The 25234-nt window shown below is 47.4% G+C and overlaps 1 protein-coding gene across 2 annotated transcripts; it reads right to left on the minus strand.

Annotated features, from left to right (window-relative positions):
- Positions 1 to 512: 512 nt before the first annotated feature.
- On the minus strand, positions 513 to 18298 carry qkib (QKI, KH domain containing, RNA binding b). Of its 2 annotated transcripts, none has more exons than XM_085440859.1 (6): positions 17910 to 18298; positions 12925 to 13061; positions 12613 to 12729; positions 9807 to 9950; positions 2830 to 2917; positions 513 to 2616 (listed from the first exon to the last, which is right to left on the minus strand). In XM_085440859.1, the coding sequence occupies exons 1-6, from the start codon at positions 18037 to 18039 to the stop codon at positions 2210 to 2212; spliced, it is 1023 nt and encodes a 340-aa protein (XP_085296985.1). In that variant the 5' UTR covers positions 18040 to 18298; the 3' UTR covers positions 513 to 2209. The 2 variants fall into 2 exon arrangements, with proteins under 2 accessions (XP_085296985.1, XP_085296984.1); XM_085440858.1 differs by lacking the exon at positions 17910 to 18298 and adding an exon at positions 13487 to 14391.
- Positions 18299 to 25234: the final 6936 nt, after the last annotated feature.

Here is a 25234-nt window from a genome sequence, read left to right on the forward strand (position 1 = left end):
CTCCTTTCACCCTGCAGATCATCTCTTTAACCAAAGTCCGAGTTTTAAAGGAAAACGTGACATCCTGTGAGAGATCCTCGAGTGCGAATAAAAGTTCACATCTGAGTGTTCGGACCATGAACTCGGTTAATGTGGCGGTCGGGTTTACGCCAGGTTTCTGTGCAATTTCATCGGATTTGTTTCATTAGTTGTGTCAGTGTTACCTATTGATTACTTTCCAACTACAGATTACAGTTTGATTGTTTTAGTACCAAACCCCCGGCAGACAACAGGTTTCTGATCTTTACAAGTTCACAGAGTAAAATCATGTTTCTGATTTCTGACAGGAAGTGACCTCACAGTGAAGCTGGGACTCTGATTAGCTGATTTAATTTAGTGGCCTGATTGGTCAACAGCTGCTAATATTTTAGCAATGTTTTACCATGTAGACTTTTGTTATTTCAAGAAATATAATACAACTTAAAAAAATCATTATTTATTTTTGATCTTTTGCCCTTTTTTGGAGAGAGAAAATCAGAAATGTTCACATTTATGTCTTGAGAAACAACAGCGTAGACTTTAGCTCTACACTGACCGTCAGCAAAAACACCTGGTTGGCGTGTTTTAATCACATAGTGATCCCAGAATACTTGATAAACCTGTCAGTAACCACCAGGGCTTTGGTCACATCACCAATCATCTCTGAGGTCAAAGTTCAGCATTAAATCCGTCATGAGCAAAGTCATTGATGTTTCAGACGTAGATCTGCACAGAGGTACGTTTTGTTAGCAAACGTCATAGCAAGAACTTTAATTGAAAGCTTCCTGTTTACTGTCTCCTCTAGAGTCACACCTAACTTAGCTATAGGACTGTTAGCTCTGTCATCTATCCACGCTGTAACATGTTTAAAGTAACATATGAAATGGAAGAAAACGTAAAATAAACCCACAGACATCTGTAGCTTTACAGGCCTTACCCTAGCTTAACTTAAAGTCTGACCTGAACTGAAACCCAGATCAAAGTTGGTTTGTTAAAAAATTCACTCAAAGACAGTCCATTATTTTTCATTAACCTCAGAGGATCCGTAAAGTCTTCAAAAGCACGGAGCTGTCTGTTCTGCCTAAAGGTGAACAGCTGTGCCACTGTCACACATCAGGACTGCGTTTCCCAGAAGCCACCTGTTTTCTTACTGGTTTCTTGCTGGGCTGGTTTTCTCGGATCACGTTTAACTCTGTGTTCATTGACATAAAGCGTCCACAGCCTGAAGCAGGGGGCGCTGTAAGCAGTTTTGTTTAATTATAGACTGAGTCCAAATAAAACACGACTCCACGCTTGTTCTGGCTGTGTGATGAGTTATTCCTGAAATTTTAATTTAAAAAATCTAAACTTTGATCGGCCACAGCTGTGTCTGTGTTTGGTTAAAGCACGGTTTTATCAATCATTTCATTTTTAAAGCTCTGACCCTTCCTTTCAGGTGTGTTTGCATTATGGCTGTAACAAACATAGCTTCAGATCAAAGTGAATCTGTGGCGTGGGAAAGGTAGGCGTGCAGCCAGAAGGGCGGGGCTAGGCAGAAGTTTAGCCCCATCAGCCCTTGGAGGACAGGGACAGACCTGTCCATCGTGACAGAACAGGTACGTCATGACATCATCGTTGGTCAGTGATGAAAACAATAAGAAACTTGCATTAAGGCACACACTGGGAGACAATTTCACTCCAGATGAGATCTGAGAGGCTTTCAGGACGAGACTGAACTGAGACATCATCACAAAGGTGACACCCCTTTGAGTGCCTCACTTTGATTGGTCACTGTGGCTCATAAAGGCCAAAGTAATATTTCATGCTTGGATGTGTAAATTTAGCTCTTCCTCTCACAATACCAAAGTCCTCATTATTCTGATATTTAAACCTTTCTAATACTTTTCTCTGAAATTTTATTTCCTGAAGATTACAAATTTTCAAATCACTTGAATCAACTTTTACTTCCTCTCCAAAAATCGGCGTGTTTGCATCGACCTGAAAGCGTCTGCAAGTGGAGGCGTGTTTTCAGTTCACAGGCGTGTTTTCAATGCAGGAAGCTGTGGTCACATGACATCAGTGCTAGAAGTCAGTTCAAACATTTTCAGCCAATCAAACGGCAGATAATGATGGAGCAATGACGACCTCATCCGTCCAGCAGGAGGCACAAGGCCGTGTGTGTGTTTGTTTGATCGTTTGTTTGTTTTGTCTCTCAGGAAGCATGTCGGAGGACCAGTGTAGGGGCAGGGCTCCACTGGCCATGAGTGTGGTGGTGAGGGGTGGGAGAGCATTCACAGGAACAGGGGGGGGCGGGCTTACCCAACATCCCTCCAGAGTCCAGCGGGTACTCCAAGATGGACGCTGGTGCCGCCAGAGTGTACGGGTAATCGTATGGCGTCGTGTAGATCAGGCCAGACTCAGGCCCCACCCCTGCCATCAGTGCCGGTGTTCCATTGGGCAACACTGTCTGGATCTGCCGAATCAGAGGCATGAGAGTGGGGCCTGTGGGGGCGGGTGTACGCAGGGCAGTGGGCGGTGCCAGTACGGGGGCGGGGCCTGAGAGGACACGAGAAGCCTGTTGCGAGACGCTAGATGCTGCGAAAGAAAAGGCGAGGGATGCTGGGTATGGGTAACAGGAAAGGGGAGGGTTTATAAAAAGGGGAGGAGTTTTAGTATGCTTGCTGTAAAAAGACAAAATGAAAATCTGAATCAAACGGTGTGAATGGCATCTAAAACACTGCATGCTTCATGTTTTTCATTTTAACCAATACATTTGGCACAAATGATTCATGTTTAAAATGACTGTGTATGATTGGCCAGTCTGTCTCTTACAGGTTTTGATGCTGGCGTCTCTGTACGTCCCGTTCAGGATGGCCAACTCCATCAGCTGCATCTTCTTCAGACTGTCCTCGCCCTCTGCCTGAAACACAGACACGACTTTCAGACACGCGTGTGCTGTGAGAACATGCAGAACCGACACACACAGCAGCTTAAGTTCACACAGAATTTCATTCAGCCTGAAAGTATCAGATGTATTAAAAAGTATGAAAAACTGTAAAATACATTTAAAAAGAATCTGAAATCAGCCACTACAGAAAGATTCATGTTGTATAAAACAATCTGTAAAATATCCAAACATCAGTAAATGATCACAAAAGATCGTACGGTTACTGTGTAACCTGAGTTCTCTCCTATACTCACTCTACACCTACGACTGCACAGCCACTAACAACTCCAACATCATTGTGAAGTTTGTGGACGACACTACAGTGGTGGGTCGTATCACCAATGGTGATGAGACGGCTTACAGGGAGGAGGTCAGCGCCCTGACCCACTGGTGTCAAGACAACCATCTCACCCTCAACGTCGCAAAGACAAAGGAGTTGATAGTGGACTTCCGGAGGTGCAGAGAAGTACACACCCCCATCACCATCAACGGCGCTGCTGTGGAGAGAGTGAGCAGCTTCCGGTTCCTTGGTGTACATCTGGCTGAGGATCTTACGTGGTCAGTACACACAAACAAAACAGTGAAGAAGGCGCAGCAGCGCCTCTTCTTTCTCAGGAGACTGAAAAGATTCGGCATGAGCCCCCGCATCCTCAGGACCTTCTATCACTGTGCCATTGAGAGCATCCTCACTGGATGCATCACCACCTGGTATGGCAACAGCACCGCCTACAACTGCAAAGCTCTCCAGCGAGTAGTGCGGTGCTCTGAACGGATAATTGGAGGTGAGCTTCCCTCCCTCCAAGACATCTATAGGAAGCGGTGCCTGAGGAAAGCGGGGAGGATCATCAAGGATTCCAGTCACCCCAGCCATAGCCTGGTAGCCTAGCCTGCTGAAGTGGAGGGCTGAGCAAGGCGATGACCCGAAGGTCCACCCCCAGCACCGTCACCACGTGCTGTCCGCAGACAGATGAACCTCAAGAGTAAACTCGAACAAGACACTCGAGGTCAGTCATAAAGTCCCAGCTCACTGAGCGGGTCCGTGCTGGCCGTGTAAGCCCATGACACAAAGGCAATGCACCAGATAGGGAGTCAGCAGGCTGGAGAGCTTTCACTCACAGGCCGTGTCAGACACAGCGAGGTCTGACAAGCATGTAAACCCGCGGCACATGGTTAGCAGGCCAGAAAGCACAGGCAGTCAGCTACAATGAGCCTGTGTGCACGCTCTCCACATGATCTCCAGCTGGAGCCTGGGGTGCACAGGGCCTGAACCCGGAATCCTAGGAGCACAGTGAGGAGAGGAAGCGTCGCTCACCGAGCAACTGAGTGGGGACCCTACTGGACACACAACCCAGCAAGAAGTGGGCAATGCCAGACAGGGAGCCAGTGCTGCTGGAGCGTAAGCCGGTGAACCGTGGGCAATGTGCCAGGGGAACACAGCCCGCAGCGTCAGCACGGCCGCTGAAAGCAGAGGGCTGAAGTAGGGACGTGACCCAAAGGGTCTGTCCCCAAGCCGCAACACCACCCTGCGCCGTCAGCAGACTGGTGAGGGGGCTGGCGGTCCAGCCAGCCGAAGCCCAAGTGGGGAACACAACCCGAAGGTCCACCCCAGGGCCGGGCGTCTGCTAAGTGCTGTTGCAGCAGGGGCGAACTCGCTACTTGTGCACAGTCGGCCCTACAGGCTGGAGAACACTTACTCACTTACTGACTGGCTCTGACTCACTGCAGTCAGAGCTGAGAAGCCACTCCGCTCGACAATGACAGGAGCCCCGCTGGTTGTGTGAACGGCGCACTGCGGGTAACACACCAGACAGAAAACTGGCTACACTAGGCTGAAGAATTCTCACTCGCCGCAGCGAGGTCCAACTGGCGTGTAAGCCAGCGAATACGGGCAATACTCCAGGAGAGCACAGCCTACCAAGCCACTTGAGCACGGCAGCTGGCTATCGCCATGACAGAAACCCGCGATATGCAGACGACGCCCCAGATGGGAAGCAAGAGTGGGCCCGACAAGACACCTGCGGACAGTAGGGAAGTGTCAGCTCACTGAGCGGGCACCTGATGGCCGTGTGACCTGTGACACAGGGGCAACGCACTAGACCGAGCCAGCGCCGCAGGCTGGAGAATTGTCAACTGCTGGCCCATGCCTGCAGCGGAGCTGGCCACTATGCCCAACTCAAAGGATGTCAGGAAGAAGGAGGGTGGTTGGAGGACAGCTGAACCTAGGCTCCGAGTACTCCCCGCCTCACCTGAACACGGCCATCTCCACATCCCTGCATAGGCCCCTCAGCACAGCGAGGTGGCCACAGGGTAGACAGGCAGTCCCATCAGGTACAGTGGGGCAAAAAAGTATTTAGTCAGCCACCGATTGTGCAAGTTCCCCCACTTAAAATGATGACAGAGGTCAGTAATTTGCACCAGAGGTACACTTCAACTGTGAGAGACAGAATGTGAAAAAAAAAAATCCATGAATTCACATGGTAGGATTTGTAAAGAATTTATTCGTAAATCAGGGTGGAAAATAAGTATTTGGTCACCTCAAACAAGGAAAATCTCTGGCTCTCACAGACCTGTAACGTCTTCTGTAAGAAGCTTTTCTGTCCCCCACTCGTTACCTGTATGAATGGCACCTGTTTGAACTCATCATCTGTATAAAAGACACCTGTCCACAGCCTCAAACAGTCAGACTCCAAACTCCGCCATGGCCAAGACCAAAGAGCTTTCGAAGGACACCAGGAAAAGTATTGTAGACCTGCACCAGACTGGGAAGAGTGAATCTACAATAGGCAAGCAGCTTGGTGTGAAAAAATCAACTGTGGGAGCAATCATCAGAAAATGGAAGACATACAAGACCACTGATAATCTCCCTCGATCTGGGGCTCCACGCAAGATCTCATCCCGTGGGGTCAAAATGATCATGAGAACGGTGAGCAAAGATCCCAGAACCACACGGGGGGACCTGGTGAATGACCTGCAGAGAGCTGGGACCAAAGTAACAAAGGTCACCATCAGTAACACACTACAACGGCAGGGAATCAAATCCCGCAGTGCCAGACGTGTTCCGCTGCTGAAGCCAGTGCATGTCCAGGCCCGTCTGAAGTTTGCCAGAGAGCACATGGATGATACAGCAGAGGATTGGGAGAATGTCATGTGGTCAGATGAAACCAAAGTAGAACTTTTTGGTATAAACTCAACTCGTCGTGTTTGGAGGAAGAAGAATACTGAGTTGCATCCCAAGAACACCATACCTACTGTGAAGCATGGGGGTGGAAACATCATGCTATGGGGCTGTTTTTCTGCCAAGGGGACAGGACGACTGATCCGTGTTAAGGACAGAATGAATGGGGCCATGTATCGTGAGATTTTGAGCCAAAACCTCCTTCCATCAGTGAGAACTTTGAAGATGAAACGAGGCTGGGTCTTCCAACATGACAATGATCCAAAACACACCGCCCGGGCAACAAAGGAGTGGCTCCGTAAGAAGCATTTGAAAGTCCTGGAGTGGCCTAGCCAGTCTCCAGACCTCAACCCCATAGAAAATCTGTGGCGGGAGTTGAAAGTCCGTGTTGCTCGGCGACAGCCCCAAAACATCACTGCTCTCGAGAAGATCTGCATGGAGGAATGGGCCAAAATACCAGCTACTGTGTGTGCAAACCTGGTAAAGACCTATAGTAAACGTTTGACCTCTGTTATTGCCAACAAAGGTTATGTTACAAAGTATTGAGTTGTATTTTTGTTATTGACCAAATACTTATTTTCCACCCTGATTTACCAATAAATTCTTTACAAATCCTACCATGTGGATTCATGGATTTTTTTTCACATTCTGTCTCTCACAGTTGAAGTGTACCTCTGGTGCAAATTACTGACCTCTGTCATCATTTTAAGTGGGGGAACTTGCACAATCGGTGGCTGACTAAATACTTTTTTGCCCCACTGTAACCCTGGTCGTCTGACCAGAGTCAAGCGTCATAAACATCATCCTCCTGAGAATCAACCTCCACCGGCACAGGCCTCACAGAGGCGGGGCAATGGGAGGCAACGCTGCAGCCATCATCTCCATTTTAGCCCAAGAGGCACAAGATTGGGGAGGGCTCTCCATGTCCCCAGCCTGCCTGCAGCTGACGTGTCAAGCTCCATCCCTGTAGAGGGAGCGACGAAATGGCCGCCAGCAGGGCATCAGTTACCCTCACGCCCCTGTTAGGGCATGCTGCCCTGCCCAGGGAGGGCCCGAAGGGGCGTCCAAAGAGACCAGGGACAGGGCTATTGGGGGAGGGGCCAAAGGCAAACTACTCCCACCATGCATAGCAGCAACCATCTGCGGGCAGGGGACCACAAATGCTGGGATGCAGCACACTCACTGCCTGCAACCAGACCAATCAGGCAGCAGCGGCACATGAGATAGGAGGCGCTGTGGCTGTATGACATCATCAACCTTGAGGTTCGCTCTACTAGATGGGACCTCAGGAAAGGCTAGTTCCCACACCCGTCATGCTCTAATTAAGAGCTGAAGGGACCCATTTTGCCCGACACTGTGCCTGGGGACCAGCAGGGGGCAGCCCAGGGACAGGTGGGTGACAGGTGACAGGTGAAAGCGTATGCTTGGAAATCTGACATCCTTCCCACTGTAGCCGAGCAACGAGCCGAGTCTTGCTAGCTGCACCCAAGCTATGGGCAACGGCAGACAGGCTAACAGACCGGAGAATGCTCACTCGCCAGCTGTAGCACAGCGAAGTCCCAGTGCCGTGAAGCCTGCAAGGCGGGCAAGATGCCGAGGGAACACGGGCAAGATGCCACACACACAGACGGCAGCTCGATCGGCAAAGGAACCGGGCCACAGGAGACCAACTAGGGGAAACCGGGGCCGAGGGAAAGATAAAGGGGAACCAAGCTAAGGGGAACCACGGCTGAGGGAAACCAGCTAAGGGAGACCAAGCTAAGGGAAAGGGCAGGGGAGAGGCTAGCACCCAGGGAGGCTGCCGAAAGAGGCTCCTGACGGATGCACACACACACACAGCACTCTCGAAGAAAAGTCACTCACACACACGACACAAGTGGAGATCAAACAATCACGTCAAACAGTCATGTCATGTCTGCACAGCTGTTTTATACGTGAGCTGTGGGGCGTGGCCGGGCAAGCTGGAGTGTCTTAAAGAATTATCAACGCCCCACGACCAAGGGGGTTCATACCCCGTATATATGGAATATATAACGGTGTGGAGAGATAGTCTCGATATGCTAGAGACCATTCAAGTCCCAGAAATAAACTTTTGTCAAATTAAGATGACTTGAACTCATGATGGTTACAGTATCCTATGAGCACGCTCAGTAACCAGCCTGCTTAGGGCTGTGCAGACCACATGGGGCGCTGCTGTCCACCACACAACGGCGATTATTTCTACCAATTCCTGAGAGGAAACACAACACAACATCAAACACACACGACACACCTGCCACGAGCTCGTTAGACAATCAGCTCGTCAGTTAACATCTTTCATTTTCTTCAGTCCAACTACAAACTGACTTCTAAACCACTTTGTGTCTCTGCAACATGAAAGTAACTTCAATGCCTCCCTCCAACTTCCTGTTAGAAAACACGCACACACACACACACACACACACACACACACAAAGAGAATCATCAGGTGCCCAGACTCACTTCCTAGTTTTTTTTCTTCCTGCCTCTGCACAAATCAAGGAAGTGAGAGTGGAGGAAGTGAAGATCAGCAGAATAACTGCACTTCCTGTCTCTCTCTCTCACACACACACACACGCAAACACACTCCTAAATCTAGAAGTGATTCTAACATGAACATGAAGGTTAAAGCCCAAGGGCTGAAACCCCAAAGTGAGGTTGATGTCAGCGACCCGAGTCCGTTTACCTGCCGAATCACCATGGTGACTGATGCTGAGCATCACCAGGTGAGGCTCAGAGTTTCCTCTGATTCTTTAATGCAGCATGTTTTCAGAGTGAGAGATTCTCTGTGTGCAGCATGTTCCTGAAAGCAATGAATGAAGAAGCTCCAGCAGATCAGACTGAAAGTGCACGTGTTCATGGGGCGATCGTGGCTCAAGAGTTGGGAGTTCGCCTTGTAATCAGAAGGTTGCTGGTTCGAGCCCCGGCTTGGACAGTCGCAGTTGTTGTGTCCTTGGGCAAGACGCTTCACCCGTTGCCTACTGGTGGTGGCCAGAGGGCCCGGTGGCGCCAGTGTCCAGCAGCCTCACCTCTGTCAGTGCGCCCCAGGGTGGCTGTGGCTGCAATGTAGCTGCCATCACCAGTGTGTGAATGTGTGTGTGAATGGGTGGATGACTGGATGTGTAAAGCGCTATGGGGTCCTTAGGGACTAGTAAAGCGCTATACAAATACAGGCCATTTACCTTTCATGTGATCAAGTGTTCATGTGATCATGAAACATGAACGCCTTTTCAACCAATCACATTCGTTCCCTCTGATCTGATCTCACGTGCCCTTCATCAGGCTGTGGGACAGGAAGCTGTCATGTTTCACAGCTGTGATGTGAAGCTGTCACCTAGGAAACAAACAGCAGCGCTGAGCGCGCTCAGAGCAACATCCTTCCTGCCATTCAAACCTTTATTCTTCTCTGTCACAAATCAGCAGATTAACCAGTTTCTGCTGCTCCACCTCTGAGGGGTTCACCTCTTTACAGGTTTCATCATCATCATAGACCTTTAATGTCTCTGGTCAGAGCACCTGGCGCTAATAGAGATCCCGGCTTAACAGAAAAAGTTGATAAATAGCAAGTTTTAGAGTTCATCAAGCCAGCGAACTTGAAGAAAGCCTGGATATGTAGAACTTCCTTTGTCCTCACAAAAACACACACAGGTCAGAGGTCAGGGGACTCACAGCAGGCACGAGCAGCTTGGTGACTTCATCTACAGCTCGTTTGAGTTTGATGTCGGCTCGGTTCTGGGCGTCTTCCACCATGATGAGGACATGAAGGTCCTCGTTCAGGTGCTCCCAGTTTGGCTTCCCTCTGTTCTGGTCTTCCTGCAGGTGGAGACATGAGTGAAGACAGAGACAAGTAGTAAATATTCACATGCTGTCTGGTGTTCACAATTGACTGACTTTGGTGAAATGCATCCAGGGAGTTACAGTTTGTTTTTACATTCACTGTCTGTAGTCCTCAGAAGAGGGGCCTCAAAGCTAAAGGCTCTGTGTCCCATTCTACTTTTAAATACTCTAGGAACTATAAGTAAGCCACCAGATCACAACAACAGTCACCTCAAGGTAATTTATATTATAAGGTTAAAAAAAACTGAGATTAACTGAAGGCTTTACAGGGAGTTTTTAGGACTTCCTGATAATAATGAATGACAGTCGTCCAGCCTGGAAGTAATAAATGCATGAACTAGTTTTTCAGCGTCACTCTGAGACAGGATATTTCTAACTTTAGAGATGTTGCACAAATGGAAGAAAGCAGTCTCACATATTTGTTTAATATTTGCATTGAAGGACATGTCCTGGTCAAAGTTTAACTAATTGGTTACACTTTTTAACTAATTGGTGTGTGTTATATGGCTTCATGGACAGATAGAGCTGGGTGTCATCTGCATAGCAGTGTAAATGTATGCTCTGTCTTCTAATGATGCTGCCTAAGGGAAGCATGTATAATGGAAACAGAATTGGTCCTAGCACTGAACCCTGTGGAACTCCATAATTAACCTCAGTGTGTGAAGTAGATTCTCCATTTATACGAACAAATTGAGTCTGTTAGATAGATATGACACAAACCACTGCAGCACAGTACCTGTAATACCTACAGCATGCTATATATTGCGATCTTCTGCTGGCGTTCAGCCTGTTAGCGTGTTAGCAGGAAGTCTGCTGAGTTAGCAGAGGATCGGCAGATGATTGGACGATCGTTTTCTTGCACAGATGAGTGGTCTTAACAAAAACTGTATGAGTTTCAGCACGACATCAGTGCAAAACCAACACCCCCCTCATTCATTGTCCTCCCTCTCCTCTAGCTCCATCTGGCTTGTGTTGAACTGTTGCTACGCCTGTCTCATGTACCTCTGTTAGCGTAGCAGGTGGCTAACCTTGTCAGCGTCACACACGCAGAAACACAAACACGCATGTTTTTTCAGCAGTTTGACCTGAAATGTTTGAAATAGTTTCTTCACTGTGAATCATTCAGAGAGTCTTAATCCTGAGGAGACCGTGTGACTCGGCTGCTTCTGCAGACTCAGAGCTTTCACAGGAAGCAGCTCGTCAGCTCTTATTTTAGAGTCTCAGCTCTTCCTGAAAGTTGGCAGACAAACTTTCTGACACACGGGTGCATGAAGCAACATCCTGTTCGGAGTTGTATTTAAAATCTCAAGCTAAAGACAAATTCATGTCACAAGTCTTTCTTCAGTCTGACAGGACCTAACCCTAACCCAAAATGTCCTGTCCTTTCTGCCAAAGCAGAATGAAACTTTATAAAGTTCAGAATGCAAGCTGGGATTTTGGCTTCAGTTTGAAGTTCAAGCAACAGAAGAGTTTAAGAGCTTTTTTGGAAGGATGTGTGACTTTATTTTTATAGTTTTCAAACTGAACTCTAATCAGTGAAAGTCTCAGTTTTAGAGACAGACCATCCATCTGAGACAGCGACAGATTTTCGGGCTTCGTTGGAGCCACAGATACTTCCTGTTTCGGACATGAACTATTTCTCCAATCAGGCCCATCCCACATTAGTCTGCACCTGCATGAAGAAAGACCCTGCTCAAACTGGTTTGGTCCACTGAGCTCAGGCTGGATCCTGCATGTTCTTCTGCAGGTATCTGTTTCGGGTTGAGTGGACGTTCGCTGTGATAGGATAGAAGTTCAAGTAAAAGGAAAGACGCAGCTCAGCGTTCGTTGATGCACTCAGAACCTGCAGATTCACAACAATAAGCGGTCACTTCACTGAGCGACCTAATTCTACTGACACGTTCTATTCTGACTGATCTCCTCTGTGCACACATCAAACCGAATGTTACAAAGTCCTTCAGAAAATGCACAATAAAACACAAGCAGAATGCAGAGTTAACCCTAACATCTGGAATAAAATTCATAAGAACACACTCTCTGTGATAAGGAAATGTGTCATACCTCAGCAGCCGTGCACGTTCTCACTCTTCTAGCTTCTCAAACAAAGAGAAGGCTCTTCGTTCGTTTTAAATGTTGAAACACATCTGAGTGATGCTCAGGCTCACGTGTTCTGTCTCTGGATCAGCCCTGCATATCTACACCAGATGTGTATTTTCATATGTGTTGTTCTTTAAATGAAAATCTGCTGACTGACCTCTGACTATGTTTCAGTGTCAGGCATTTTCACTTTTTACGTCACTGCTTTGATTAAACCAAGAAAATCAAATATTTGAAATATAAGAAGAAAAATTTCATCTTATGCCTTCTGTGTGCGTGCGTATGAGCGTGTATTCATATCTTTGTGGGTAGCAATAATTGGAAGTTTACTACACTTATGGGGACCAAAATCCTGGTCCCCACAAGTCTGAAGGCATGTTTGAGACTAAATGTGTTTTTAGTGTCAGGGTGATAGCTAGGGCTTAGGCTCAAGGTTAGGCATTCATTTTTCATGGTTAGGGGCTAAGGAACGCATTGTGTTAATTACATGTCCCCACAAGATATGAATACCTGACATGCTGTGTGTGCATGTGCACGTTACCTTCTTCTTGTCTCTCATAGAGCCTCTTCCTCTCACCATGATCTTACATCCAGTTTCAGCCTCCAGCTGCTTCGCTGTCAGACCGCGAGGGCCCAGAATCCTCCCCACAAAGTTAAACTGACATACACACACAGGTCAGCCTGTTACCATGACAACCTAAGCACTAATCAGCCAATCCTCTTTCAGAAATAGCCATAAATAGTTAGAATGAATCTACTGAGTCGTAAAACTTTGAAACAGAGCAACACTGATGGAAACACAGGAAATGAATTATTATTGGTGCATCACGATGATCCACACACACAGACATACGTCGGGATGCTCCTTCACGGGGACGTAGAGTTTCTCCTGCAGCTGCACCGTTGGGCCGACAGCGTCCGGCAGCTCGCTGCTCTTCTCCGATCCGTTCAGCGTGTCCGTGTACATGTCCTTCCTCACGCGGCTGATCTCTGAAACACACACACACGCAGGAAGTGGAAAACTGTTCTGCGGTCTGGCCAATCAGAAGCTGATTCTGTTTGGAGTTCGTGGCAGAGGTGAGTGGGACGCACAGGCCATCAGCACTAAAACACCTGCAGCAGGTAAAGAGGAGCTGATGGAGCTCGGAGGGAAACAAAAAGCTGGAATCAAACTTAACTGAAAACCGATGTTTCAGCGCGCCGTCTTCAGACTTGTCCTTTATGTTCAGGTTTTCAGCGCTGGAGGCACTGTTTCTCTGCGTTTTGTTTTGCTGCTCACCTTTTCTTTGTGTTTGGAGTAAATCTGATCAGACATTCAGGTTTTATATTTGTAACTGATTTAAAGGTCGTGTTCATATTTTTCCAAACATCACCGTGCGAACCCCTGAAACCTGAGGTGACGATGATGTTCTCACCTGATTCCATGATCTGTCATTCCCGTGTCCTCTTTAGCTTCTTGTATCTGCAGGTGAGATGGATGTGATGGATGATGAAGGTGGAACTGATGATCTGTGTGACTGCTGCTCTCCTCGTGGAGTTTGAACCTTGAAGCAGCCAGACGATAACCTGACCTGCAAACATCGGTCAGCTTTCCCTTCATGTTGAGCCTGATCAGTGAACAGCTGAGTGTAATAATGTTCATGTTTCACAGATCAAGCTCAACTGAAGAGAACACTTTAACCTGTGTGGTTTCTTAGTCTTCTAGGTCCTGCAACTCCTTAAGTTCTTAAGTTTAAGGCATTTGGAGGTTCTTGCAAATGTTTCACTGGACAGAACGATGTGGTGTCTCGGGTCTTTGTCCTCTGGTAGGCTTGTCCTCTCGGGGGTCATCCTCACAGTTGCTGACCCACCCTGTAATCATGTGAGTTATGGGTCAAGCTGTGAGTTGGTGTCGAACCACCTGAGAGGAGGTCTGAAGACTGTGTTACAGGCGGCTGATTGCTGATGGGTCCCCCCTCTGTGGAGACCACCATCCACCTTTACTGCAGTTATAACGGTTGGTGTTCTCGGTCCTTTCTCCTTTACAGAGCCGCAGCTTTATCACTGTGATAACTTTGACAGATTTGGTCCTGCAAATGTTTAACACTGGGACATGTCTGGTTACAAAATAAAGCAAAAAAGCAAAACAACATGTGACAACAATCATTTGACATCACCCTGCAGACGAAGACTTAGGCCAGCAGACCTTTGGAGAGGTCTGTAGTTAGAAACCAGCTAAAAACTCTGTGTTATAGCAGCTAGCTGTGGGGTTCCTCAGGACTCCTGTGTTGCTTCTGTATTCTTTCATGTGCATGTTTTTAGCATGTTGGTTTAACATGTGGCATTGAACGTGTGTTTAAGCTGCAGCTCAGCTCTTTGTTTCTGTCTTGAAACAGCAGCAAGTAGGGACGTGAAACCAGTGCAGCTTTCACAGGAAGTTGCAGTATCCCAGGTAACTGTTTCCATGATGATCGCACATCTTATACTGACCACCACCCCGGTAAGATTTATTTCTCCCTCGCAATGCATGCTGGGAGACTTTATGAAGCTGTCTGTGTGGTGATTCAGAGCAACAAAACAGCCCTCACCATCAGCCAATCAGGAGCTAGGAGTGCGCACACACACGCACACACACACACGAACATGCAACTCTGAGTTCTGAGTTCATCCTCATGTCAGACGGCTGTTTGCAGCAGACGTCTGTGAGCAGGAAACAGGAAACAAGCAGCTGCACAGGTAGGAAACACCTGAGCATCTCCTCAGCAGGTTAGAAACACACTAACCTGCTGGTTAGCATCAGAGACTTTCCATCACATCAAGTGAGCTCCTCACAGTCTGCAGCTCCTGCAGCATCACGGCCACAATAACCAGCAACATGGGAGCAGGCAACCCGCCCTCAGGACCAGTGTTGGTCAAGTTACTTGAAAAAAGTAATCAGTAACTAATTACTGATTACTTCCCCCAAAAAGTAACCCTCTTACTTTACTGATTACTTATTTTCAAAAGTAATTAATTACTTAGTTACTTAGTTACTTTTTAAAAACATGATTTACAACCTGAAGAGGTGATAAAGCGATAGATCTTTCAGCCCAATTCTACTTTTTCTGCATAATCCATCATACAAAATGTAATCAAATGGAAAAGTCTCTTTTTAAAACTTGTTTTATTAGTTTTAATCTTTTAACTTTATGCATCAAGCAAACATTTAATTATATGCAACATTCTCTGACTGGAAGAAATTAGTTTAACATTTAAACCTATTTTCTGCACATTCCAGCACATAAAATAAAATATTTTTTGTGTTTACACTCAGTCTTTCAAATAGATGCAAGTAAAACACAGCAGAAAATAAATAAAGTCAAAGACTCAGCGGTCCTGTTGCTCTATTTTCACCTGTAAAGCAGGAGTGGGGTAGGCGGAGGTTTACCCTGGTGCAGGTGTGCCGCGGTCAGTGGAAGAATCCGCGAGTTTCTCTGTGAGTTTCCCATTACGTCGTAGCTACTCGGTGCTTGTTGGAAGTTTAGGGGTTTTTTCGCTGTAAAAAGAAGTTTTCTTCCCACGCACAGCGGACACTAATGTTTTTGTCCCTTTTTATGGAATCAAACTCAAAGTAAGGTCAGTACTTCCACGCTTTAAACGCTGCACGCTCATACTCTCTCTGCACTCGATATATGATCCATTGTTGATCTGCACACAGCTGTTGTCACGGACGTCGCACTCGCTTACGTCACTGTCATGAGACAGACAAAAATCACGGTTTTAGTAACGCAGTAACGCAGCGTTCCTACGGGAAAGTGACAGTAATCTAATTATCGTTTTTGCAATAGTAATCCCTTACTTTACTCGTTACTTGAGAAAAGTAATCAGATTACAGTAACGCGTTACTGCCCATCTCTGCTCAGGACACACCTCCAAAATAAACCAACGTGCTTTCAGTCCGCCTACAACATTCACTTCAATGTCAATGCCCCGAGTCATGGCGCAGAGGAGGAGATCACCAGTCATGAAAGGTTATCGTATAAGCACCATGTCCTCACATGGTCTCTTCGTCACCCTCATTGTCGCCCTGATTCCAACGTGAACCATCACAGAGGTCTTCAAAGGATCATCTTACACTGAGGAGTCAACACAGAGACCTAACAGGCAGGAACGTCCTCTCTACAATGGTTAAAATGGGATGTTGGTCCTCACAAAGTCAGACAGACACACACACACTGGTACTAGTGGTTTTACTGTCTGAGGCTATTACAGCAGGGACGCCAGCCAGAGGGGATTCTGGGTAAATTGATTTTCTTCTCTCTCTCTGACTGACACACACACACACACACACACACACACACACACACACACACACACACACACTTCATCTGAGCTTTTGAATTAATTGATTAGACCAATTAAATGATGAATAGCTGCACTTAGTGTAATTGAGACGCACACAGAGGACAGAAATAAAGAGGAGTAAGGTTTCATACTGTGGTGTGTTCAGGTGCTGTTGGAAAAGCAGTGTTCAGACACATGCCACAATTCTCCCTAGCGTCAGGTCTAGCCGTCCAATCACAGCGCACTTTCTACATCAGTAACTCACAGGTAAACAACACACCTGACACGTTGGCCATGTTGGTCCGAGTTCACAGGACTCTACTGTAAACGAACCTAACTGTTATTAAGTGTTTATTAGGTAAATACCCCCTGTGGCCATCTAGTGAAATGCAGTCTAACCCTAGCATCTACAACCCGGCTCTAAAAAAGCTCACTCGCTGAGAAAATGTAAATGTAAGCAGAATATTGAGTCATATTTCATTATCTATAGAAATCAAGTGTTTAAACTGAGGAAATCATTTCACCGTTTTAATATAAATATCAGATATATTTGAATTGTCTCCAAAAAGCCTGGTGTTTAGCAGCCAATCAGGTGAGCGGGCAGCAGGTCAGTCTCATGACTGGGTATAAAAAGAGCTTCTTGGAGGGCGTGTGCTGTACAGACGTGTCTATATCCTGCACACCTGAGTGTCAGTGTAGTGATAGCAAAGCTCATCTGGGCATGTGTGGCTAACTTACAGATAGCCGGCCAGCCTCAGCGTGCTCGAAGTATGAACTTCATGGAAAAGCAGATCACCTGACAGAGACACAGGTGAGCTAATGTGAGACAGGTGGACGTCTGCTGCATCAGTCTGCAGATCAATCGACCCTCACTGACCATGAGCTTCTTGTATTTCAGTCCTTCTCAAACTGTGAAACTTTATTCAAACATTCACACCTGCAGAAAACATCTGTGCGCACACAAACTGAACCAGATGTTCTCATTCCTCCACCTCGATGTCCGCTGGAGCACTGCCACATAATGTCAGCAGTCACATGACCACAATAACCTCACAGCAGCCCAGAAGGCTCCAACAGCACAAACACAGCCGAGGTCCAGTTCAGGAGAAGCTAGCAGACAGCAACAAGAGCCGCCTGTGTCCCATCCACCTGTCAGTCACAGAGGCCATGCCCCTAATAATGCAATGAGGCTGTAAAGTGACTGAGTTGGATTCCTACTGATTAGTGAAAATTGTGGGTGGGGTTAAACGTGCCAGCTCACCCATTTGTTTTTTAATCTTTCTGATCAATGAAATCAATAAATGATGATCAGTTATTAAAATCCATGATCACTAAAGTATGATACGTTACTCGAGTATGCTTCAGACAGTACTTTTACTCTGAAAACACATAGCACACTTTCTGACAGTACTTACTGCAGTACATGTAGTACTGCCAGCACTTTAACTTGTAGAAGTTTTAAAAGAAAAAGTATCAGGATGGTTTCAGTAAACTTTTCCTTTGATTTAAACCCTCTCGCGCGCGTGCGGGTCTCACCTTCGTCCAGGAGCCTCTCCAGGTGCTGGAAGATTCCGCAGAAGTTCGGCAGACCGCTCATCAGCTTCTTGTCGTTCATGAGTTGCATCAGGTAATCCGGACCGGGTCTGGGCTTCTCCCTCCCCTCCATCCTCCCCACCACGACCCGCCGAACTACACGGATCCGGACCGCAGCGGACTGCACGGCATCAGCATGAATCCAGACCCGCTCCAGACACGGAGGCGCCTTGAGTCCCGCACGCTCGGCTCCGAGTCCGGGTTTAACGCTCCAGCTGCTTCGGCTTTGCCCGGCTCTCCGCCCTCCGCTCCGCGCAGAACAGCGCTGTGTGTCGGCCAGCAGCGGCTCTGAGCCTCCGCTCCGCGCACACGGGGGGGCTTCAAAATAAAACTCTAACTAACTAACTAACTAACTAACCAAATAACTAACTAACTAACTAACTAACGTGTGTGTGGTATTTTGTTCCCAGGCGTCACCATCAATAAAGCTGCTCCGTTTGAACGTGTCCCTCTAAATAGTTTTATTGGTTTTAATGGTTTTTTTCACATGGAAATGAGTCTCGTCCGCCTCCTCCTCTTCCTCTCCCTCTTCATCACCCACCTCCTCTCCAGAGCCTGGGACTCACAGAAGAACAAAGGAGGGGAAAACAAAAACTTTTCTTCTTTGTGAGTTTGGCTGAAAATCGCTTTGGGTGATGAAGAGCAGGAGGGAAATGAAGAGGAGAAGCGTGATGAAGAGGAGCAGGTGCAGCTGCTCCTCAGAGCAGCTCATGAAGAGTTTAAGGGTTGATCCGTCACCTCCGTGAGGAGGTGTTTACTTCCTGTAATGAAGGCATCCTCACCGTCGTGCTCACCTGTACACTTACCTCAGGGGTTGGATCATAAACACATCTAAAACCTGCAGGATCCCGGCCCTCGAGGCCTGGAGTTGGACACCTGTGCTCTACTAGCTCTGAGTTAACAATTACTGAAAGTAGTTTTTTCCTTGCCTGCCCAGCCCTTTCCTGGTGTGGACCCAAAGTGCCCTTTTGTTGAGGGTTTTTTGTGTATGTGTGGCGTCCTGCCTGTGCTCCTCAACAATAATATTTAACTTTTAATCACAGTTCTGCTAAATTAAAGGATCTTTCTTGCATCTGTCACATGATGACCATTAACCAGTGATCGCTCTTGACTGCAGATACGAGTCGGGAACCAGCTCGCAAAGAGCCCCTACATGTTTTGACACTTGAGCTGTGAGGAGTTGTGAGAAACAGAAAGTAACTGGGAGACGCAGACTGAGGCAACAGAAACCAGTAAGTAGGTGAATAGCCTACACTGTAGTCTACAAAACACAGGAGTGTTAGCTTATTATGGACACGTGGGTCAGCTGTTCTGTGGAAACATGGTGTGTGTGCCTGTACATTACCTGTCCTTTATTACCTGCACACGTGTCCTGGTCATTAGCTGCTAGCTAACTGTGTAAGGCTGTCATGGATCTGCAGCTCTGTCCACCATCTCAGGGAACAAGTTTAAGAAATCTTATCGAGTGATATATCACATGAGAGGAGAGAGCTACCGCACAGATTTTCATTATTTTAATATGATGCTCTACGACGTTACAACGATACCAGAAAGTTCCTCAAAATTACACACAGCACAGATAAAATCTCAAAATTTTATAGAAGCCAAACATTTCCGCAGATTTTGCTCCAAGCATATGTGTAAATATCATAAAACTGGATAATAAAACGGAGGCTGCTCAGCCTGAGCTGAAGGCTCTGAGTCTGAACAGACAAAAAGTCACCGTTTTGGTTTTAGGACGTCTTTCAGCTGGTGGAGGTCAGTCGGGTGGACAAACAAGCCCATCTGGGGTCAGCTGACAGGGTCACGTGACCAGAGCCTGGACGACCTGTTACGAGTGGAACAATGAAAGTTTTCTCTGACGGACAAACAACAGAGTGAGAGTGTGTGAGCGCAGGCGAGGTGTGTGTGTCCACTGGTTTCATCAGGAGGTCACTCCAGTTTCTCCCCTTTACTTTGATCACATGATCAGAGCACCACATTGTCAGCTGAGCACTGACGAGTACTACAGACTACTTCAGTGTACTGAGAGGTACTACAGGGAACCACAGTGTAACAGAGATTTATGCAGTACTTGTACTGGCATTTTGTTTTCGGATGAATTTCTGGAACGACAGAAATCTGCGGACCTCTCTGCCCACTCTGATTGGTGGGAACAAACAACATCGCTGTCATGTGACCTTTAGGAGACCTTCAGACTGCGTAGGTCACACTGACCTCAGATCATAAGGTCAAAGGTCACGGTGATAGAATCACAGCCTCCTCTGTCTGCATGGGGTCTGTTCTGAGCTGGCTTGAGCTTCTTCTGCTTCTCCTTCGGTTCGATCCACACTGTGGACAAGCGCACGCACCTGTGACTCACCTGTGCACAGATGCTCTCTGTCATCAGGCTCTCTGAACGCTGACTCAGTGAAGCCCTTTCATATCCACAGCCTTCAGTCTCATCTTTAGAGGAAGGTTTAAAAGCTCAAAGACAGACATCAGCAGTCTTCTTGTGGTGTGTGTGTTTGTGTGTGTATGTGTGTCACAAAATGTACTTGATAATGAGGGTGGGAAGTTGCAATAATCCCCCCAAGGACCAGAAGCAGACAGAAATGGACCCAGGAAAATCGGACCATCCGCAGCCACCAAGAGTACCGAAGACCCGAAGCCACACATCTCTGCGATATCCACCTGCCTATCCCAGCAGGAGAAGGAGGGAGGCTCCAGATGTGGTGGCAGTCCCAGACAACCAGTGGCGAGAGCAGCCGAACTCGCCAGAGGACGGCCACCCCAGTGCGAGCCGGAATCAGGGTTCCAGGGATCCAGGCACCTATAAACCGCCCGGTACCTGGCAGGTACCTGGGAGCCCCCTCCCAACATATTTAAGATTGAATCATTAACTAATGGCAGGACTTCAGACATGAGAATGACACCAACAGAATGATCTGCCATTTGACTTTCTTACTTTTCCCTATGAAGCACCGTTGCCTGTGGGAGGGCTTCCAGGAGATTCCACAGCTGTTTCTGTGCAGGTTCATCCATCCATTCTTTTCCACTTATCAGGGTCGTGGGGCATGGGGGGGCTTACCAAAGGCTGAGAAGCAGGGTACACCTTGGATAGGTCGCCAGTCTGACGCAGGGCTAACACAGACAGCCATTCACACCTACGGATAATTCCAAATCATCGATTAAACTAACCCCACTAACTGTGTGTGTTTAAACTGTGGAAAGGCCCCGGCCACATGGTGCTTTATATTCTAAGGTAAAGCAAGCATTTGGTGACAGTGGGAAGTAAAATCTTCCTTTTAACAAGAAGAAACCTCCGGCAATACCAGGCTCAGCGAGGGGTGGGCGTGGTTACAGGAGGGAGATAATAATAATAATAATAATGGATTGGATTTATATAGCGCTTTTCAAGGCACCCAAAGCGCTTTACAATGCCACTATTCATTCACTCTCACATTCACACACTGGTGGAGGCAGCTACAGTTGTAGTTACAGCTGCCCTGGGGCAGACTGACAGAGGCGAGGCTGCCATATCGCTCCATCGTCCCCTCTGGCCAACACCAGTAGGCGGTAGGTATCTTGCCCAAGGACACAACGACCGAGACTGTCCGAGCCGGGGCTCGAACCAGCAACCTTCCGATTACAAGACGAACACACAATCGCCACGATCGCCCCTAGATAGGCGATTTAGTCATTATCATACCTGCACACAGCTGCACAGGTGCGGCTCTGCAGGAATCATTGACAGAGTCAAACTGAGTTAAAGCTCAGTCAGCAGCTGTAGTACTGCACAGAGTACTGCAGTACTGTAGTGTAGTGCTGGGTGTCATACAGTGTATGATACAGTATATAGTAGTAGTACTGGTAGCTCTTTATGTGTTGACTGTCCAGGTTCACTTTGTGAGGACGTGCAGTGAGCATTCCTGCTCCCCTGCGTGCCTACCCTCTCTGGGACTCCTCCTCCTCCTCTGATGGACGAAGGAGGTCCTGGGAAAAGGTCGTGGTTTTTGGTTCAGACTGATTACCAACCCCACAAATCACCACAGACACTTTCATTAAAGGAGCAGCTCCTCTAAGATGAGGAGGCCGAAGAGGAGTCAGGGAGACGCCACCACGTCTTCCTCTTCGTCCTGCTCCTTTCACATTTTCTCCCACAGTCGGGCCTTTTAGGAGTCCTGGATCAGCTCTGGCTGTTTGGGTTCAGTCCAGACCTCCGAGCTGTTTGAAAGGAGGCCGGAGCGCACCCCCGCTCCCCCTCCTCCTCCTCCCGTTGTCAGCAGCGTTAGACTCTCAGAGCGTCTTTCAACAGGGAAGAAAAGAAAACGGTCTTCATGAAGAAGGCCGGCTGGTTTCAGGAAGTAAGGGGGGGCACAGTGAAGGAGTCTTTGTGTCGGCTGTTTTCCGCCCAGCGACCACTGATTCATATTCAAATGGAGTTCTGAATGGACACACACAATGATGTCATTCGAAAGAAAGAGAGAACTCAGTGGGAAGAACGTCATGTGACATGTTAGTCACATGACGTTCTACAGAACAGAACCATCTGTACAGCACCTCCTCAGTGGTCCAGCTGCCTCAGCCAGCTCTGATTGGATGATCTGGGGTTTTATCAGGTGGGTGGAGCCACCAAAATTGACTGAAACCTATTGGTTGGTTTCTTGATGACCTTTGACCCTGCACAAACAGTGTTACTGAGGAACAGAAAGAAGCTTTTTAGGACGCCCGTCCTGATAAAGCCTCCCTCCTGTCCCAGCAGCAGGGAGAACACGTTCAAGGTTGAAGGTTGAAGGTTCTTTATTTGTCACATGCATAGTTATACAAGTATAACACACAGTGAAATGTAGCCTGACACGCTCCTCGACATGCGCAAAAATGGGGGGGTAGAGGAAGAACATTATATATATATAGTATATACACTGGGTGAATGTGCAGTAGTAGCAGCAAGCAGGTGAATTCTGTACATTAATAAGAATAGACATCTGACTATTTTACAGGACAATATAAACATATTTAAAATTAAAGGAATTGAAATGTACATTGTGCCTTGGTTTAGTGTCTGGAAGAGTCCTGTCTCAGTCAATTATAGATGATGTGAGAGGGCGGGTGTGTGTGTTTAGGGCACGGATGGCTTGGGGATAGAAGCTCCTCTTGAGTCTCTCTGTCCTTGCCCGGAAGATGCGGAACCTTCTACCAGATTGCAGAAGTTGGAACAGTTTGTTGCCAGGATGGGACGGGTCCTTCAGTATCTGCTCTAGTCCGGCATCTCCTGGTGTAGGTGTCCTGAAGCGGGGGGAGAGCAATCCTGCAGCAGCGTTCTGCTGTACGGATCACTCTCTGGAGAGCTTTTTGGTCCTTCACACAGCTGTTCCCAAACCACGATGTCATGTTCTGTGTGAGGATGCTCTCCACAGCGCCTGTATAGAAAATCCTGAGGATCTTTGGAGAGACCCTGAACTTCCTCAGTTGTCGTAGGTGATACAGGCGCTGCCTAGCCTTTTTGGTCTGGACCTGAATGTGGGCAGCCCATGTCAGGTCTGAGGAGATGTGGACACCAAGATACTTGAAGGACTGCACCCTCTCCACTGGAGCTCCATTGATGATAATGGGCTTGTAGTCTCTGTGCTGACCCCTTCTAACGTCCACGTTAGACTTCATGCAGTAAATTGTGTCACATTTACATAACTCGTTTAAATACTCTCCTCCTGGGAGTGAAACAAACACATGTGCATAAGGCCCAAAATGTTGCTGTTCACAGCTGTCGGGACAAACAGACTCTGAGCCTCTGCAGGAACCCTGTGTTTGTTCTCTGCAGACATCAGTGACTCTGACCCCAAATGCTCCTCTTCCTTCCAGCCTCTGTAGTGCACGATACATTCACAGGCTGCTCTCATTTATATGACCTCCAGAAGATTTGCGTTTTGTAGTCCATCTTCTGGATATTGTAGTTTCAGCACGGTGGACACGCAGCATCCCATTGTTAAGCAGAGACGAGTGTGAGGTCGTTCCACTTCTCAGCGCACCGCTCTGCACTTCTCCTCACCTCCTCTCTCAAGCTCTCGAGGCCTTTAAACCCAGAGTTCAAATAAATCAGCCAGGCCCTCTGCAGGGGAGCAGGTGAACTGTCAGAAAGGGAAACTGAGCCACTTCCTGCTGCAGACGTCATTTCCTTGAAAATCATAATCAATAACTGGGCATCAGACAGAGGTCGGGATGTCAGAACAAGAATTCAACCGGCAACTGTGAGGAACCCGGACAAACACATAGACACAGATACACACACACAAACACAGATACACGCACACACAGACACACACACACGTGTGTGTATTCATATCCTCATGGGGACATCTCATTGACTTAACCCTTCCCTAGCCCAGGGGTCGGTAACCTGCAGCTCGGGAGCCGCATGCAACTCTTTGGTCCTTATACTGCGGCCCTGCGTGGTTTGGGTAAAATAAATGAGAAGTGTTTAGCTGAAGTGTATTTTATTTGTGTTTAGTTCTTTTTTAACTTGTAGTTCTACATTGGAAGATTATTGTGATATTGAAATATAAAAATAAAATTATATTTCATTATTTTTCGTTGCTCAAAATAAGCGTCACACTGGCGGAAGCCGGTGTAGCCGCCGAAACGCTGTGCATTTATCGAGACTTTCGACCCCAGGTAGGCCAGTTATGGATCTTCGGATCCACATTATGTCACCAGCTGTTCTCCACCGTGAACTGTGTTAAAAACAAACACGCTCACGCCTCACAGACGACAGCTTACAGTCCTGTAAAGATGAAAGTGACTTCGTACAGCCCTGACCTGCAGACGCTGTGCGCAGAGGTTCAGGAGCAGAAGTCACGGCAGGCCCGACGATGTTTGCATGAACACGTTTTTCAGCACACGGTTGCTGTACGCACACAGCAGGCTGTAGCTTTGCAGCTCACAGCCCGACACACACCAACACAACAGCATAGAGAGCACAGACTTGTGATTTTGGGTGCCGCTCAGGTGCATCCGACTCCCTGCAGCGGCGCTGCAGACCACGCCCCGCCACACACATTAACATGGTAAAATACATATTTATGCAGAATTTTGCAATATTTTTTTTAGCAGCATAGTGTTTTTTTCCAATTATTTTTTAACATTCAGGTCAAAGCTCCAAACACCCAAAGGCGATACAAGGGTGGCGGCTCTCAACAGTTTTTCTTTGCTACATGGATCATTTTAGTTCAGCTTTTAAATTCATGAAAGAGACCTTCAACTGAGTGTCTTTCCTTTTTGTTATATTTCTT

The sequence above is a fragment of the Copadichromis virginalis genome, linkage group LG19 (assembly GCF_057382275.1).
Source record: "Copadichromis virginalis isolate Kocher_CV1m ecotype Utaka linkage group LG19, C_Virginalis_male_GT1.1, whole genome shotgun sequence".
NCBI lineage: Eukaryota > Metazoa > Chordata > Actinopteri > Cichliformes > Cichlidae > Copadichromis > Copadichromis virginalis.